Source organism: Theobroma cacao, chromosome 3, assembly GCF_000208745.1.
Source record: "Theobroma cacao cultivar B97-61/B2 chromosome 3, Criollo_cocoa_genome_V2, whole genome shotgun sequence".
NCBI lineage: Eukaryota > Viridiplantae > Streptophyta > Magnoliopsida > Malvales > Malvaceae > Theobroma > Theobroma cacao.
The window spans coordinates 21876847-21896166 of record NC_030852.1 but is presented as its reverse complement, the minus strand read 5'-3'; the positions used below and the strand labels follow the sequence as shown (position 1 = coordinate 21896166).

At 35.2% G+C, this 19320-nt stretch overlaps 2 protein-coding genes across 3 annotated transcripts in view; one reads left to right on the top strand and one right to left on the bottom strand.

Moving 5' to 3' along the window:
- On the top strand, positions 4858-10933 carry LOC18604716. 2 transcript variants are annotated; one of them, XM_007037322.2, is made up of 4 exons: positions 4858-5339; positions 7031-7069; positions 10415-10499; positions 10590-10933. In XM_007037322.2, exons 1-4 carry the CDS (start codon positions 4962-4964, stop codon positions 10670-10672), a joined length of 585 nt encoding a protein of 194 aa, XP_007037384.1. In that variant the 5' UTR covers positions 4858-4961; the 3' UTR covers positions 10673-10933. The 2 variants fall into 2 exon arrangements, with proteins under 2 accessions (XP_007037384.1, XP_017973545.1); XM_018118056.1 differs by lacking the exons at positions 10415-10499; positions 10590-10933 and adding an exon at positions 9175-9418.
- LOC18604714 (cyclic dof factor 3) overlaps positions 14357-19320 on the bottom strand; it is a 10429-nt gene continuing 5465 nt past the window's right edge. The window contains 1 exon segment of the mRNA XM_018118057.1: positions 14357-15630. Within this exon segment, the coding sequence (XP_017973546.1) occupies positions 14765-15630 (866 nt within the window). The 3' untranslated portion in view covers positions 14357-14764.

Sequence of the window (19320 nt, the reverse complement as noted above, 5' to 3'; positions counted from 1 at the left end):
TTTTTGAAAATTTAATAATGATTTCAAAAATAGAGTAATTGGAGACCTATACTATGATTGTGTTGTTTATCTATGATTTTACATTAAATGGCTTATGATAAATGTGGGTATGACTGGTTATTTTTATGATTTAAAGAATATGTGAACTGCTTTGATTTGCCTTGAATGTGTTAAGTGAGCCATGTCATACTATTATGATTTTATTGGTTGGTGGATTATAAAGTGGGTACTACAGTGACGGGGGTTCCGTGGGCCAACCTAATTAGAGGGGCACGGTTCTCAATTATTGAGCTTACCTTGATTGGAGAGGCGCGTAGGATAACTCCCGAGGTAGGATTTGAGTACATTTCACGCTAGCCACCACGTGAAACTGGGACTCAGTCAACACCGAAGGACGGCTGTGTTGTCAGAGGTGAAATGTGTTTGTGTGTGTGACAATAAATAGCCTTGGCGGTCTCGGTAAGATGCCTTCACGGGGTATCCCCGAGAATGGATTTTTGGCAAGGGCCAAGTTTTTGAAAAGTGCATAAGCCATGTTGAGTAATTGGATGAAATCCAATTATTTATATGGGTTAAGATGAATTATTTTAATTGTCTCCTATTACTCGGCTTTAGATTATTTTGATGATGTCTGTCTACTCACTGGGATTTTATAATCTCACCCCTTCTTCCTATCCATTTTTTAGGCTCAAGACAATTTGTTGATAGATGATTAAGACGAGAATTAATCTCGGAGTTGCATCTTAGAAAGTAAGGGTTCGTAACCCTACATTTTCTTAGTCAGTTGGGGGCCCACGTGTCACTGTAAAAGAAATTTTATTCTTCAGTTATTTAATTTAAAATATGTATGAATATATTTAGCTTTTACACCATGTTTTTGGCGAGTTTCGATATTTTCGAAGAAAAATGACGAAAATACCCCTGTGAGCCAGAAAGTAATATTTTATTGTTTTGATTTGGAAATGACTTATGATTTTTTTTGAAATGTGAGATTTAATAACTGTCGCTCACTAGAGAGATGCAGAAGCTGATGCTAAGCCTTGCGGGGTTTCGATCGGTATTCGGGGTAATGAGTGCCTATCGGGACGTCGCGGCGGTTGTCACGGGCTCGATGGGAGCTCCGGGTCATGACATTTGAACCCAAGATCAATTAACAGAAACTCATTTACAAATTTTTGATAAATAAGACATGGCTGACTACCTCTATTTGAGCTTCTAGCTTTTTCATGGGAAAATAAAAAAGAGTTAAAATCTCTGCCAACATCTAGGATTGGGCAGCAGTCGGTTGCAACCGGGCAACCGTCACGAAGGATATAGGAAACACATAAACAAAGCATGTCCTAGATTTCGTATACCGTCGTGATGGACTGTTACTAGGGATTGCTATAAGGTTTATATTGATGGAAAAACTCGAATGAGAAGATTGTTAAGATCATGTCCTGGTAAAATGTGTCTCACCACTAACACATGGATTTCGATACAAAGAATTAATTATATTTGTCTAATTACCCATTTTATTGATAATGATTGGAAGTTGCAAAAAAGAATTTTGAATTTTTGTCCGATCACTAGTCATAAAGGTAAGGCCATTAGTAAGGCAATTAGTAAATGTTTGGGGGATTAGGGGATCCAAAAGATTTTTTCTATCACTGTTGATAATGCTAGTTCAAATGATGTTGCAGTAAGACATTTGAAGAAAAAATTAATGTTACTAGAACTAGTATTTTAGGGGGTAGATTTTTTCATGTGAGATGCATTGCTCATATTGTTAATCCTGTGGTCTTTGATGGATTAAAGGATATGAATACCTCAATTACTCGTGTTAGAGGGACAGTGAGATATATTAGACAATCCCCTACTAGATTAGTCAAGTTTAAGGAATGTGCTACTAGTGTGGGAGTTGAAAGCAAGTGTTTATTGTGTTTGGATGTGAGCACTAGATGAAATTATACTTTTTTATGTTGGATACAGCTTTGAAATTTCAGAGGGCTTTTACATCATTTGAATTATGTGATAATAGCTACATACCTGAGCTCATAAGGTTGGGAGATGGGGTGCCCGATGATACAGATTGGGTAAATGTTATGAGGATTTCTAGTTTCTTGAGAGAATTTTATGATTTGACCTTGAGTGTTTTAGGTACATCGTACATTACTACTAATTCTTTTTTGGATTCCATTTCTGATGTGTATACTACTTGGATTGAATGGCAAAATGGTGATGATGTTGATTTACAGTCTATGGCAATTAAGATGAAAGAGAAATTTGACAAGTATTGGGGGAATGTGGACAAAATGAATTTGGTGTTATTTATTGTTGCTATACTTGATCCGAGGAAAAAGCTTTCTTAAGTTGAATTCACTTTGCTAGACATGTATCCTCCTACTCAAGCTTCAAGGATGTTTTCTTTGGTGACACAAACAATGGATGAGTTGTTTTGTTGTTATAGAAATATGTTATAACCTTCAACTCATGATGTTGGTGAAAGTGGTCAAAAGTGTCCAATGTCTATGGGTCAAGGCACTAGTGGTGGTTGTAGTGATAGTGTTGCTTCGACTTTGATTGGCAAGGACACAAAACGTACTAAAAAAAGATTGGATAGGTTCAAGACGCACCAGTTAAACACTAGATCAAAAGAACTAAAAACGGAATTGGAGAAATATTTATCTGAGCTTGTGGATGATGGGGGTTTCGATGATGATAAGTTTGATGTTCTCATGTGGTGGAAACTTAATCAATTTAGGTTTCCTGTAGTTGTCGCTATTGCTCATGATGTTTTGGCTGTTCCCGTATCAACAATTGCTTCGGAATATGCTTTTAGTACCGGTGAACGTGTGCTTGATGCATATAGGAGTTCTTTGACTCCTAAGGTCGTGCAAGCACTTATTTGTACTCAAGATTAGTTACACGGATTGGCACGTGGTGATCCGGATTTGATTGAAGATGATTTGGATGAGCTTGATAAACTTGATTTTGATAACTATTTTATTTATAATTTAATTTATTTGATTTGTCAAAAATTAATTTACCATATTTGTTATTTTATTTTTTAAAGTTGACTACTATTGCGTTGGAGACAATAAATGAGTCTAAGCCTGAATCAGACTAACATTTTCAGGTAATGTTATCATTAGGTATTATGCAAAATTTATATGTTATTTATAATTCATGTAGGTTATCTTACCACAAAAATTTACACTAATTATATATTTGCTTTTAACTTTTTTAGGAGCATGTTTTGCAAAATCATTAAAAATTGAAGTTGTAGCCTTGGAGATCCATATTTTGAAATTTAGTAATCTATGTCATTAAGCTTTAAGTTGTGGAACTCTTCTTTGTTCATTTATTGTATGAAGATTAACGTTAATTTCTTTGTGATCATATTTAATTATAGAACTTTTGAAACTAATGTTTATTTATTGCATGAAGGTTAATATTATTAATCATTTGAAAAATAAATAAATAGGTCAAAAAGATGACCTAAAATAACTCTTTGTAAGAAATTATATAAAAAAGGCCCATGTCAAACAAAAAAAAGACCAAATTATTTAACTATATCAAAAGTAGAAATCTTTGTGATCTATATACCAAAAAAGTATCATTGTTTTAAAATTTGATTTGCCTTGTTTTAGAAAGTGACAATACTCCATTCTTGAATTACTCTAGTACTCATGAAAAAATAAGAGCATGAAAAGATTTAGCAAGACCATTATTAGCCCTTCCGTCCTTGAACAAATTAATGTCATTGTGTTTGACTATTTGCTACCCATGGATTGTTAAATCATTATTAGCTCATGGATCCTTAATCATAATTAACAAGACCATTATTAACCCATAGATTCTTCACAACCTAAGTCAACCCCATGGATCTTTCACAATCCAAGTCAACTGTCATAGCCCAAGTCAACTCCATGGAACCTTCACAGCCCAAGCCCAAATTAAAGTCTACTAAACCTATAAAAATCAAATCACAACTGACTAAACCGAAGCCTCTTAAAATCGATTCGATCGATTTTAGTCACATGCAGTTTGATCAGTTAGAATGTCTTAATTTTTTGATCAATTTAAAAAAAAAAGGGAATCGAAAATCGACCGAACTGATATTTGCACACTCCTACCAACATCCACGGTTTTGTGATAGAGTTTGCAAAAATATGAGTTCCTCCCGTAAACTCTTTCTGATCCTTTGGTTTGGATGACCATATGGAACCATCAATACCCACTTGTTTCCCACTGAAAAGTCTACCAAGAGGTGTATACACTGAACGTGATGCCGAAGCATAGATATCCGAAGATCTTCCTTCCAAAAAGGCGAATTCCTCTCGAGAAATCATTTGCATCCACTCTATATGATCTATCGAACCCAAGTGACCCTATAACTCTATTAACATGAACACCGCTAATTCTGAGCTCCATTAAAACTAAGATAGAGAATTGGTAGTGTTGTCAATAATCTTTAATTAATCTAATAAACCCTCTTATCTCCCGCACCTTGACAATTCCAAACCAACAGCTTTAATTCCATCCGTTAACAATTAAATAAAAGGTCAATCACAGAGGATTTACAAGCCATCTTCGTTCTCCGCTCCAAATGATGCTAACTTTACTGGATCACCAACCAAATCATTGGACATCTCAGAATCCACTGTATCTATGGTGTTTCAGATGCTAGGATTATTCTCATCCAGTAGATTCGGAAGTACAATAATCTGCTTGCTCGGGACCTTACCTTGGGACCGACCGTGCCAGTTTTTTAAGGGAGGTCCTGTGCATTCGAACCACGGGCCTTTTATCCGGTGGTCAAAATATATTTAAATAATTTAATTTTTTAAAATATTATACCTAAATTTAATTTAAGAAATTGAAATTGTTTGCGTGGCAAATGATATTTGGCCAACATATAATACCCGAAATTAACCACGAAGAAGACCAACCAAATCCACAACCAGAAAATCAGAAAAATGATAATGCATGGCAAAGACTCCAAGAGCAAGAGACGAACAAGCTCCCGCCCTTCTTCTCCACCTCGTTCACGCTCATCAAAACTGACTCCACCGTCAGCCTCTTTGGTGGACGGTGAACCGGTGACTGATCGAGAACGAAGCTCCACAATTACTAGTCTCTTTGAAGATCTCCAAATTTCACAAGATGTAAACTCTAACCCCAGGAGCTTTCCTTACAGCGTCAAGCAACAATGTTGGGAAAAGGCGGAGAAGGTCAAGGGACGAGACCCAGATCGCTGGAGGCGAGACACTGTTGGTAACATTGTTTTCAGGAAGCTTGTTGGTTGTCCTGGTTGCTTGTGCCATGACTATGACCATATTATCCCTTACTCCAAGGTGGTTTTTTCTTTCCCAAATTTTTATCTTATGAAAAGTTGTGTTTTTCTTTTCCTGGTTGTTGTTGGAGTTTTATGAATTGGCTTTTTTGGGGTCATTTCTTCAGATATGGTTTATGGTTTTTGATCATGTTTGTGTCATTATTTTCGAAAATTTGTTTTGTGGGTATTGTTTATTTGGTTTTTTTCTGGGGATTTTGTTGAGTGAATTGCTGTAAATTTAGTAAATCTGGTTATTTTTTTTTCTAATCCTAATAATGATGGACAATTCTATTTTGCATTAGCTTTGAAACTTCGAGGACCCTTAATTTGTATTATGCCTGTATTTTAATTGCATTGTTTGAACTTCTCAGACAACTTATTTTTCCCCAAAAAATTCGATTCTTTACTAATTGTTCAATAATACTCCGCAGAATGTTATTTGTAGGCTGATTTTAGGTCATGCACCTTACAATAAAGTGGAATATATTTCAAAAAATGGTTTCTTGATCTTCTCTAGTGAAAAATAAATATTAAGCAGCGAAGAGAGGAAGAGAGATCGAAGATTAATGTTGATCTTTTGCTGCATTTCTTATGTGAAAATATAGCCCTGATAGGATTACAATGGCATATGCGATTACTCAGAAGCAAAGAATTCCATCACTATTCTATTGCTGGGAGTGAGTATAAAATTCTAATTGAGCACTTGCCACCTTTTTTCCATTTTTGAATGGTATTTCTTTATAGAACTAGAGAAAAATTTCTTTTGGGGGCTGAGTATTGTATTCTGAATTGCTCTTCCTGATGCAAAACTTGAAGCTTGTACTGCAATCATCGCAGTACAGGAGGCAAAAGAATTCAGTTTCTTTTGGGTTGAGAATCAGTTGGTAGAAGGAATTTGGCTGATGAGTTGCAAAAATATAAAATTTTAAAAGGAAAAGTGCAAACTTGGTGTAGAGGCTTCTCATTTTTTTTTTTTAATAGCAATTAGAGACGAGGCTTCTCATATTTAAGTGAAGATCAAAAGTTGGTAATAATGTGGCAGAAGCCATGGTAGTTGATGAGACTTGAGGATAGTAGCATGTGAAATGTCTGTCTGAGCTAGCATAGAGAAAATTTTCCTGCTTGAGCTGGCAGATTCATTCAATTTATAATTTTCAAATTCTAAATTGACACATACAAAAAGATACAGAGGACCTTCTGAGCCCTAGTGGAAATTGAGGCTAATCTCAAGTTGTTAGGCCATATGCCCAAAAGGTTTGAATACATGATTCTGTGATCCCATTCAAATATTAAAGGACGCCTTCCAGCTATTGACAAAGTTGTGTTTGAAGCCAAATAATTTCAACATAAACCTAGACTGAATGTGATGTGCCGCTATTCGCTAGAGAACCCACTACATTGAGATCTTTTTGCTGCTTTCATTTTTACAGTAATTGTAACTTTTTTGTGCCATATATATAGCCTCCTTTTGTATCATGAACTTCATTTCTATTCTTTGCTTGGCTAAAGTTCAATATATGCATACTTAATAAATTGTCGTTTTCTCTTTCAAACAGTAAAGTCTCAAAGATTGTCCTGAATTTCCTGCCTCTATTGAATTCCTTATGTTTCAAGTCTTCAAAGTTCTTGTAATATGCATGAAATCCCTCATATTTTTTGTGCTGGATCTGCTGCTTGATTGTTGATTCAAATTCTTTTCATGAATTTCAGGGAGGAAAAAGCACACTGGAAAACTGTCAGGTCTTACAGGTATGAGGTTTGCCCCTTGTGGCATATTAAATTTTCATTTATCTTTTTTATTTTCCCTTGATTCTTAATGTGAGTCTGTTTTCAAAATTTTATGCAACTGGCCACAATAGAAATCTTTTTTAATTTTGCATGACAAGAATGTGCATCAAGTATCAAGGTTAAAATTGTTAAGTATGATATTTTAGTTTAGCAGACTCGTTGCTTCAGCTAAATTCTGTCTACTCAGGGTTGTTCAAAATGTTATAACGTATGTATTAAAAGAGCTCTGGTTTATACTCATTCTCTGGATTAACGGGAAAGGAGCTTCTTGCCTCTCAAATATGCTTCATTGACATGAATCACATGAAAATTATAATTTGAGGCCAAAGAGTCTCTTGGATTCTACCTCTACATCTTGGGACTACTATTTTACCTTCCTTTAACTGGGTGCCAAAGACCCATTGGCTTACGTCTAGCCTGCCCTGGTTTTGCTTGCCATAGTAAAGCCTGTATAAATCCCCCTGGAAAAAAATTATCTTCATAAACTGGTGCAATGATGATCAGGTATTTTGAACTAAATATAGAGAAAAATGTTTTTGAAAATATATCATTCCTGCACCTACCTCTAGAAAGCTACCTCAATCAATTTGCATGGCATGAGTAGCCATAGCACAGTTGAAGTTGCCATTTTTTGGCCTGATAGCAATCAGTGGTGAAACCAAAAGTATAACTATATAAAATTGTTTTTGAAAATATATCTTTCCTGCCCCTACCTTAGGAAACCTACCTCAATCAAGTTTACATGGCATGAGTCGTCATAGCACAGTTGAAATTGCCATTTTTTGGCCTGATAGCAATCAGTGGTGAACCCAAAAGTATTAGTTAGTGGGAACAAAAAAAAATTCTATTGTTCTTTAAAGCAGTTGGAATATAGGGTTGCTAGGAAGGTCAATCTGTTCTTTATTTAAAAATTGATTCCAGGCCTCCAATGGGATATCAGTTCGGGGTTTCCAATTTAGAGATCTTAGGTTTAAACCTTGGGAAGTGTATGGATTATAGGATTGAGACAGTTACCTTCTATTGTATAGCCCAAGGCTTAGTTGTCATCCTTTATGTACCATGAAAAAGTGATACCAATGTTTAGTGGGTCAATATTTTCTCTATCTAAGATGTGATAACAACCTCTTTATATTAGTGGGTTCAATCTTTTAAATTATTGAAGACAATTATTTATCAACGGGGATACAAATAAAAATAATCCAAAATTTTTTCAAATCAAGGCAATTGCCCAAAAATTGTTGTATGTGGCTCTCCTTATGATGGCAATTCCAAGTGGTGTTGTATTTTAGGCTTTTGTCCAACTCTCCAAGGAGGCTTGAACACAAGTCTTCCTTTTCTAATACAAACACAACTACCTACTAATTCTAAAAAGATCTGAGAGTTAAAAATGCAATATTACACCCCTTTTCCCTTAATGTGCCTTCTTTAGGATGCTCCACAGGTACTTGCTTCCATTTTTTTGAAAAAATTTAACATTTTCATTGAGTTTAGGTGGTGTTTGGTATCAGGATTCAACACCACAATCCCAGGAATATAACAAGTAGGAATGACATTCCCATGTTTGGTAAGGCAACTTAGCCAATGGGAATGTCATTCCCATTGTAACAGGAGGGAAAGTAACTTTCCTAATTGCTTGGGATAGTTACTATGCCCCTTTCCCCCGTGTTGCTATTGATGTATCAAGCCACTCCATTTGTTGCTGCCTCTTCTTAGGTCAAATCTCACCAACATTTTTGATGAAGAAGATGAAGAGGAAATCCATAGAAGTAAAAGTAAGGGTACATTATCAGGGTTTTGAACTTTGTTAATAGAATTTGGTTTGCTTGTGGGGAAGAAAGGATCATTGTATTTACAATCAATCATGTTGACAAACTAGTTATAACTTTGATTCGAAAAGGAAAAATGGATATGCACATTGAATTATCCTATTGCACCTTTGGAGGGTTGAGGGTGTTGGTAAAGAATCGTTTGGATCTTGACTCACATACTTTGTTTGAAAAGATTGGAGAGTTGTTGGGGGAAGTAAACATGATTCCAACTAATGTTTCTGAGCATTTGATCCATAGCAGAGTGAGAGGAGATCCAAAGGCTTGCCTGGAGAGCCTGATACAGGCACTTGAAATTGCCAAGAAGAGAAGGCTGAAGAGGAGGAAGAAGAAGCTTAACAGAAAGAAGAAAGAGTGTAATGCGTTTTCTTACAAGGAAGAAAAAGTCCAATCAGAAGATTAATTGTTCAAAAAAACTTGTTTTAGCTTTTTTAAGAGGCAAAATTGTATAGGAATTTAGTAGAATAAAATATACATTCAGTAACTTTGCATGTTTTAAAATTTAAATAATTAATATTTAAATGTTGTGTTATTCTTGTCATGTTATTATATATTGGTTTAGGGTATAAAATTTAAGAACTTAAAAATTTACATAAAAAAACATGTAAGTGTATTAAACTTAATATTTTCATACACAAAGGTAATTTTGAAAATTAACACATTTTTAGTAAAGTGTTTGTAAATCAAATACTGAAAACGTTATCTTTTCAAAATTTTAATATGCACTTTTTCACATATACCAAACATTGTGATGTTATCTTTCTAACAATTACTTTCCCTGCAATCACATTTTATTGGAATGTAGGACTGATAAGGCACCAAACGCCCGCATAGTTTCTGCGGGTTTGCATTGAGGTTGCTTGAAAGATGTCTGACGTGGTTGATCATTTCTTGATTTTTGTTTGACCTAAAACAGAGGGTTTAACTGTATAACTTGAGAAGTGTTGTCTTGTGGATTGTTTTAGACATGATGAATGCTGTCTGATTCCTCACATTGCAGATCAGTTTGGCCCTCCAAGTGGCAAATTGTATTCCACAAGCACATTGTGTATGAACATTTTGACTGAATGCATTTCCAAATCAATGTGGCGAGAGAACATGCCTTAAACATGATTTCTAGTTTCCAAGCCATTTATACAATGATAGTTCTTGGAAGAGACAGCTGTATATGCAAAACATGCTAGTGCGTATTTGGCTGTTGAATCTTTTGTGGTTAAGTCTTCTTCGATCCGCATTTCTAAGGATCTAAGCCTCATTTCTGGAATTAGATGATGTAGGGAAACCTGTATTAGAATGCTGGTTGCATTAAGGTGTATTGCAATGGATTGTTTCTTTGGAAAAAAAAAATAATTAAGATCAATACCATTTGATGATTGAATAGTTTGGAATCACTCTGAATTTTTTTCTTCCAAGTTTCTTAATGTACAATTACCTAAGAATTTGGAAACTGATGTTTGGGATTTTGTCTCTATTACTTTAGGCAACCGTTAATCGATCAAAGGGAAATCGGACTGAGTTGTCTAGAGCTGATCTTATCCAGAGAAGTTCTTATTGCCGGGTTTCAGGTAATGCCAATAGTTTTGCAGGATAAATGGTTTTCTGATGACTACTGGATTTGCTAATTGGAGACTTTCAATTGTTTCATTGAACTTTAGGGCGTGACATGGATCTTATTGAACTTTCAGCCTATGGCAATGTGCGTCATACAGAGGACCCAGCGGGGTGTAGAATTCAATAATCAATGCTTGCTGTAGGCACTGGTCGTAGTGTTGATTTCAGGATAGATAGTTATATTATTGAATTGATGCCTAAGGTCAAAGATGAAATCCTAAAAGAACTTTTTCTTAATATTATGTAATGATCAGAAGTTGAAGAAAAGGTCTAATTTCTTTGTACTGAAGTTCGTTTTATTATATGTATGTATGTATGTATATATATATATATATATATTAGCACTAGTTGACTAGTACTAGTATATTATAAGGATAAATTTCACCCATGATCTCAATTTTTTTTATAACAATCCAGCCGAAGTAGAGTTCATTTGTTTTGACGAAAAAGAGTTTTTGAAAAATACTTTTAGAATTTATATTTATTTGAAAAACGAAAAATTTATTTTAAATGTAAAACATTTTATGGATAAAGTGAAAAAATCTCGATTGATCATGTGAAATGTTTTACATCTTTGAGAGACAGTAATATATTTTCTAGAGAACAAAAAAAAAAAAACTCATTCTAAACCTAAGAATATATGTTTAATAAATATTATTATTTGACTCAAAATATTAAAAAATTAAAAAGATTTAATGTTTCATTTAAAATATTGACGTGTGGTTTTTTGATTGAGAATTTTCAACCCTTCAAGTTATCATCCCAAAGTGTTAATGGGATGTGTTTTTGGTATTTAAACCCTCCAGCCGTAGCAATTTCTTTTAGAATATTTTGTTGTGGACTAATAAAATAGCGTGGATTTGAAAATAGAGACTTGAGAGCCTCAAATCAGCTAATGTGAATATAACATCCGCGTACCCATTATTTTAGAAGATGGATTATATTAATCTTTTGGTAGCTTGACTATTTGCAATATTGGCATTAGTAAAATTCGTGAGTGGAATAAGGGTCAAATTTGCTTCCCAAGGAAATGAAAAATAAAACCCAAGACTTGGAGGGCGGGCCAAGCAACATGATGGCCTTAAACGTAACATAAAATCTAGGCTTAAAATAGAAAAAATAATAGTAAGTCCATTTCTCAAAAGTACTGTGTTTTCCCTCAGTCCCCACTGCCCATTGTCATAAGGAAAAGAACTAAGAAAGCAACAACTGTTTTTCTTTTTGTTGGAAAGGGCAGCTTCACATCCACACTTTCCTCTTTACCAATTGCTTTTTGAGGCCAATGTTACCAAAAGAGACCCTTAATGGAGCCTCTATTCAATGCCACACACGCGTCCCACAAAGCAAAACCCTTAGTTATGGGAAAAAATTGAGTGTGCATTTTCTTGGTTGAAAGTACCCTAAGTTTCTATTTCCAATTATTATTAGGAAAAAAGGTTGCTTTTTGACTCTATTGCACCCCAAATGCGCAATGGCTTTTTGATTGACCAATGAGGTAGGGTTTGTTTTTCTTTTTTTTCTAGCCTTTCCAGGTTTCAACTCCAAATCAAATCGAGGGGTCGTTTTTGATCTGGTTTTTGGAAGTTTGGGTTCTCATTAGACGACTTTGCCTTGTGTTGGACGGCTGAGATTACTAGTTTCTGATGAGACAATGCCTTTGGGGAAACAAAAAAAAGTGCCTTTTACATCTCCACTTTAAAGTTTAAACAACAATAAAAGGCACTAGATTAAGAGATAAGTTGTAGTGGGAGGTTGACTCTTGAGTCCCGATTAATCAGATTTTACTTTAACAGCTTAAAGTCAACACCAAGTAATTGGTTCTATGTTCATGCCAAACTGCACCTATGCTAGGTAAAGATTAGCTTAACATAAAGGAAGTGGAAATTTACTCGTTAAAAGTCAAATTCAACTCATTAATCTAATGTGCCAAACAGATCTAATTCTACTTCCATATTGATTGGATCCATTTTCAGCCACCAAGAGAGCAGGAAGACCTTCTGAGGGAACAAAGTTTGAAATGTGTGAAGTCAAAGGGCTTTGACCATGTCAGTTTTGGTTGTTTTTTTTTATGAATCCAGCAGCTTGCTAGAAAAGTTCCGCTTTAGACCTGTTGTTTAAGTGGTGAGTCTTTTTCCATATTAACTAGACCTACCCAGTTTCTCTTCTGGAAATTAGAATTACCTTCGAGTATCAAAGTAGAGGCCACAATTTTGATGGCAGGCAGGCATCTTGATCGCTTAATATGATAGGATTTCTGTTAGTCGAGGGCTTTCACCACGTTGGTTTAGGTCCACAAGCTTGCTTATTTTGTGCCCGAGTAAAGAAAGTAACCTTGAATTTACTCTACATAAGGCATTCAAACTAGTGAACTTCAAGCATTACCTTGCTGCTTAGAACTCTTCATCCTAACTAAAACGATTCCTTGTTCCTTTCATTTCATGAAATAACTGTGGCAGCAGCCCCATTTTAGGTACGAGTTATGAGTGAGATTTCGGACACTTAACGGCATTGTGATGTTTCACAACTTGGCTAGATAATGGAGGGTTGCAAACTTACAATCAGGCAATCTGGTTACGGTTTTAACTTTAATTTAAGAAAAGTCAATAGGAATTCCGTAAATTGATTCAGGATATTCAAACCAAAATGGCAAGGAACTGAAGATCCACATTACATTAACATTAGCACACTTTGAATAAAGTAGTGTCATTAACTTTATGTTCCAACAGAAACTTATAGGAAGGCATATGGATGAGAAGAAATGGGCAATTGCTTTTTTAAAAAAAGAAAAAAACAAAAAGGAAAGAAAGCAAAAGCAGCAGAGAATGCCAAAAGGATTCATGGCGTAGTATTCAATTGGGTCCCATAACAACTCATCTACTACGCAAGATGTGGCCTGAATTTGCTGGTTGCAACAGAATATCTAAATGTTTTTTCCTGGTGAGGGACCAGGAACACATACTGCTCAGATTTTGATGTATTCATTAAGTGCCGCCTGAAGAAAATTAGATGGAATCATTTTCAAGGTGGGCACAAATTATTCTTATTTGTTGAAAATGGCAATCCCCTGCTTTGTCCCTTGTTAAACCGGTTAAAGGAACCAATCTGTGTATTAACAACGATCACTGATCTTCTTCTGATATTTTCAAGACTTTTGTAATCTTAAATTGACCCATCTCATTGGGAATCGGCTTAATGCATGATTTGGCTACTCACTGCGAGCATAAAGCATTCTGCAAAACTTTAAGATTCAGGGAATGATATAACCCAAAGACTTGATGTTGGTTTCTATTTATCATTGATACTGCACCAACCATAAAAAGAGGATTTTGAAAAGAAAATGGAAGATAACAGAGAATGTGAGAAAAATATCAGGGAACTTTATCTGAGCATTTTGCCTTTTGTGCAAGTGGTTCGAGTCCACTGGTGTGTGAAAAGGAAAGTTACTTAGCTTGCTTTGAAGGGGAAAAAAGGAAGTCAAGCTTATTTGAACAACAGAGTGCCTAAAAGGAAATTCAATTTTTGCTTGGAACAATATCCATAATAGCCCCACCAGCGTCCCCTTTCAGGATTATTTCTTGCATGGTTGCTAGCACTTCCCTCAGTTTTTGGCACCATCTAAGTAGAATTAACTTATTTCTAAATCCTTCCGTTTATACATTTTTCCTTGCTTCCCTCTTTTACTGTCTATTATAAATCTTTCCCTTCTCTTACTTCCATTGGTACATGCCCCTTTCAGTAATCTCCAATAAAGAGCTTGATTACCGCTAGTCTCAAAGTTCAAGTATAGAACAAAAAAATGGAAAATTGGAAAAAAACAAAAAAGGATCCATTCTTCAGCTTCAGTATGAGAATTTAGTTCAGTACACCTAGGTTTTGGTACATCTAAAGATTTTTCTCCAACTCTGTCACTGTATTTTACATATATAGAGATATGTACATGCATTACAAACTGAGCAAACTAAGCAAAACAAAAGGCACATGTTTAGCGTTTATATTGTTACAAGAAGAGAATTAGTTTCCCTGAGCTTTTCTCATCTTGCCAAGGAGAAAATGATTAAACCATCTTCTCTGTTCCCTACCCCTCATTTGTCTTCATCTCAATTAGCTTTCTAACTCGTCTTTAGCAAGGCTTGTGATCAAATTGATCCCCAAGAAGATGCTGGTAAGTGATTCAATTCTTTTTTTCTAGCCTACATCAAGCACCTAGCATGTCAACAGTTCAAAAGCTCTCATGGAAGTTAAGGGACCTCGACAAGGCTGCAGGATTTGCTCTCAATACTGGAGATGTTTCAGCTATATGATTCTTTTCATCACTCTTTAGGTGGAATGCCTTGAAAAGCCCTCCCCCACTAAGTGATTCATTCTTAATCCCAAGTGTCGCCCATATGGAACTCTTTGCGGCCTCACTTGGATCATCAATCCTTAAAGTTTTTGGAACCAAAATCGATCCATTCTTCTATTTGGATGGCTTTTCTTTTTCTGAATCATCTACTTTAGCTATGTCCCCTTCCCTAGAATGTTTCCTTAGTGTTGAAGAATTTGGCCTGGAAGTTGGAGTCTTCTGGTTCAAAGAAGAAGACTAAGGAGACAACCAAGGAATGTTCCAAGTGCTTGGAATACCACAGTTCCAATAAGCTGCAACAGGATAGAATGACATAGGAAATCCGAATGGACAAAAGGCTGGTAGAGGCACTGTAGAATTCCATGGATAAGGCCAAGGAACACTAGGTAAACAAGGAATTGGGGAAGGGAAGCCATTAATGTTCCCCATCATTGTTTCTTGAATGCAACTTTTACCTCCTTCCTCCATTGAGTTTGAAATCGTGACAGAAGATCCACTTGAGCAATTATCACCGTTTTCCCCTCTGCATGGAACTGAAATTTTATCTTCTTCAAGACCATGAAATCCATTTCGAGTACCATTCATAACCTTGTTCTCCCCAAGATTTAAGACAGAAGCCATGGAATCACAAATGGGTGCATCTATGCCAAAGTTAAGGACTCTGCCATTGCATTTCAATGCATGGTGATGTGCTCCATTTGGAGCATCAATTCGAGCTACTTGCAGAGTGTCACGACCCGGAACTCCTATCGAGCCCGTGACAACCGCCGCGATGTCCCGATAAACACTCATTACCCCGAATGCCGATCGAAACCCCGCAAGGCTTAGCATCAACTTCCACATCTCCCCGGTGAGCGACAGTTATTAAATCTCGCATTTCAAGAAATCATAAGTTGTTTCCAACTCAAAACAATAAAATATTATTTTCTAGCTCACAGGGGCATTTTCGTCATTTTTTTTTGAAATTTTGAAATCCGTAAAAATGTAATATGTAAGTGGAAACACATATTTCATGATTTAAATTAAATTTTGAAGTCTAAAACATTCGTTTAAAGTAAAATTATAGCTATTTGAATATAATAAAAACATTAAATAAAATATTCTATTTTCTTAAAACACAATATTTTCAAAGTCTTCCTAAAATAACTTTTGTAGCGTAAGAGTAAAATAAATTTATTCATATAGTAATAAAGATAATTAAAGTATGAAATTTCGTTTACAGTGACACGTGGGCCCCCAACTAACCAAGAAGGTGTAGAGCTACGAACCCTTACTTCCTATGATGCAACTCCGAGATTAATTCTCGTCTTAATCAACTATCAACAAACTGTCCTGAGCCTGAAAAATGGATAGGAAGAGGGGTGAGATTAAATAATCCCAGTGAGTAAACAATTACCATCAAAAGCATCTAAAGCCGAGTAGATGGAGACAATATAAAAACGTTATATCTCAATAATGTTCATAACACAAAATTCGTTTCAATCTATACCAAACAATTTCTTTTCATCAAAATTTCCCGGCTTATGAATTTCTTAAACTTGGCCCCTGCCAAAATCATTCTCGCGGGTACCTTCGTCAAGGTATCCCACTGAGACCGCCAAGGCTGTTCAATGACCCATACCCATAAACATGTTTTCACATCTGACACACAGCCGTTCCTTGGCGTTGGCTGAGTCTCACTCTCACGTGGTGGCCCGAACGTGAGGTGCACTCAAATCATACCTCAGGAGATACTTCACCCAACATCTCCCCCCGGAGGTAAGTATATAATTGAGTTACCGTGCCCCTCTCATAGGCAGTCCACGGAAACCCCCACCACTGCAGTGACCGTTTAATATACCACCAGACCCATAAAATTTCCAGTAGCATAATATGGCGAATAAAATTTAATCCAGTCTACCGAGACCAATCCAAAATTGTTCATATATTTCATGCCAACCCCAAAAATTTAGCCATCATGCTACCATAGTGTCATAAGCCCCAATTTCAATAACATATAAAATCATAAATTTCAACACAGTCTCCATATACTCAATTTTCCCAAAACAATATTTGATTTCAAAACCAGTATAAATCTCATTTTTATTAAAAAACATTTTAATTGGAAAACATAATATTTTATAATTTAAACTCACCATTCAATAAAAGCATCAAACAAGTATAATTACTCTAGATATTTAAGACGATAAATTGTCCACTCACAGTTCTAGGAGTCGATGTACTCCTAATCCCAGTCTTCAAGCACAATTTCTGTACTTTTACCAGTGTAATTTGCTCACCACCTATCCACAATGTACAATACATAATTCACCACATCAATGCTTGACCATTATAAAATCAATTCAGGCTCGGTATATATGCATGATATGACATGCAACTTATCCGACTACCGCTTAAATGCGGTGCTAACCTAATTCGGCCTATTACCCGATTAAATTACTAACGCGTCCAATTTAATCTCAAATTAATTTTTTTCAGTTTCTATACCTCAATTGCACCCAAATTGACTTAATGTCCCTCGGTGTGGTGCAAATTATCAGTCCTGATAGCAAATTACGAAAATACCCCTAATGGGTAAAAATTCATATTTTTGCTCCAAAAATTCCCATTATTTTTCTAGACTCATAATTCATCATTATTCATCATAATTCCTCAAATAAACATCAAGATCATCAGCCAATATTCCCCTAGAAAATTCAGCCAATAATGGTAATGGAGGAAAATAAATTCTTTTCTTGTTGTTTTGTTCCTAAATATGCTAAACTAACTTAAAACACTAACATAACTTAAAATCAAATTAATCTAACAAGTTTCTCTCTCCTAACCCATTTTTTCAGAATTGAATTCATCCTCAAATCACATGATTCAACCATAAAAAATGATGGGAAATGTATGGAAATGATAAATCTTAAGCTAAGCTTGAAAAATCATACCTTTAAACACTTGATTCCTTGAAAAATCACACTTTTTCTTTGAATTTTCTCACTCTAGGGTTTGTTCTTATTTCTCTCTCTCTCCTGCTGGTTTTGGCCGACCATCCCAATGAAGAATTCTGAAATTTTCAAGCCTTTTAATAGGCTTAATAAAATATTATTATTTTATTTACCTTTTGAATATTTTATCATTTTATTTTTTTCTAGCCATCTTTTTGACTTTCTTTTTCTACCACTCAATCCTCTCACTTATCCATGTCTTCCATGAAATTTCTAGACTTTTCCAAAGTTTTGGTGGAGTAAATTTTTAAAAATTACACTTTTACCCCTATAAAGTGAAAAATTACATTTTTACCCCAAAAACTGAAAAATTGCCCATAGACATATTTTTCATCCCTTATACTCATACCATTCTCCAATTTGTCAAATGTGATCTAAATTCTCTCAAAATTTCAAATTTTGTCCGCGGGTGGAAAAATTATAATTTTGCCCCTATATAGTGAAAATTTCGGTTTGACTCCGAATTGATCCTCGAACTCCTAATTACCATTTTGAGTCATCCCTGAACTGTGAAACTCTTAATTTCACCTTAAAATTCCTATTTGAACTAGTTCGAGGCTTAATCGACTTAATGGTACCATTATGGGCAATATCGTCTTTTAACAATTTCTCGAACTTCCTAAATATACAAACATTCTATCGAGCATGTGAATGACATTATAATTATTTTACAAAGCAGGGTTTGACAACACTACCCCCCTTAAAATAAAATTTTGTCATCAAAATTTCACTTATCAACTCAAAGAAAAGGCAGGGTATTATCTTTTATTCGATACTCAACTTCTCCTGTTATCTCCTTTATAGGGAATCTTGAGTTTCTCCTCGTATTTATTTCCAACTCAACTTGAATACTTCACTTATATCTATTGTTACCCTTTAGAAGTTTGATCAACAATAATCCTCTCGATCATGAGTCTTTATGTCATTTAGGATTATACTAAGTGGTTTCCCAAGATAAAGAGTCTACGTAGCCTCCTGTCTATAATCGGTGCTGCAGTCACTGACTATAAACAAGACTCTACATCAACTCCACTATTCCACTGTTTACCACAAGAGTTGCTTCATTTAATCACTTTTCATTTAACTGAGTTGATACAAGAATTATAAATCCTCTTAGTAATCCTTTATAGTACTCATTTTCTATGCCACCGTCGTAATCCTTTATTCACAAATTCGTTACTTAACATTGATGTTCCTTCTCATTAATCTCTCATCCTCTTTATTTCTTAAGATTTGACTTTGATCAATACATTATTGATCTTAATACTCCACAAGGTAATTTATTTCAATGTAGCCGTTGGAATCTACTTAATTAAAACAAATCTTTCACTTTTGGAGTTACTACCTTAGTCATTCTCAACGGCTTGGCTCCTTTTTGAGTCTATACCACAATTAGCAAAGTAAATTTTCTATCACAGATGCATGATCGGGATACTGACC

Excerpts from the sequence above, each read along its gene's own strand:
- LOC18604716 (XM_007037322.2), top strand. The coding sequence starts at position 4,962 with ATGATAATGCATGGCAAAGACTCCAAGAGCAAGAGACGAACAAGCTCC. Across the intron at positions 7,070-10,414 it reads AAAACTGTCAGGTCTTACAG|GCAACCGTTAATCGATCAAA; the intron begins GTATGAGGTTTG and ends CTATTACTTTAG. Across the intron at positions 10,500-10,589 it reads TTCTTATTGCCGGGTTTCAG|GGCGTGACATGGATCTTATT; the intron begins GTAATGCCAATA and ends ATTGAACTTTAG.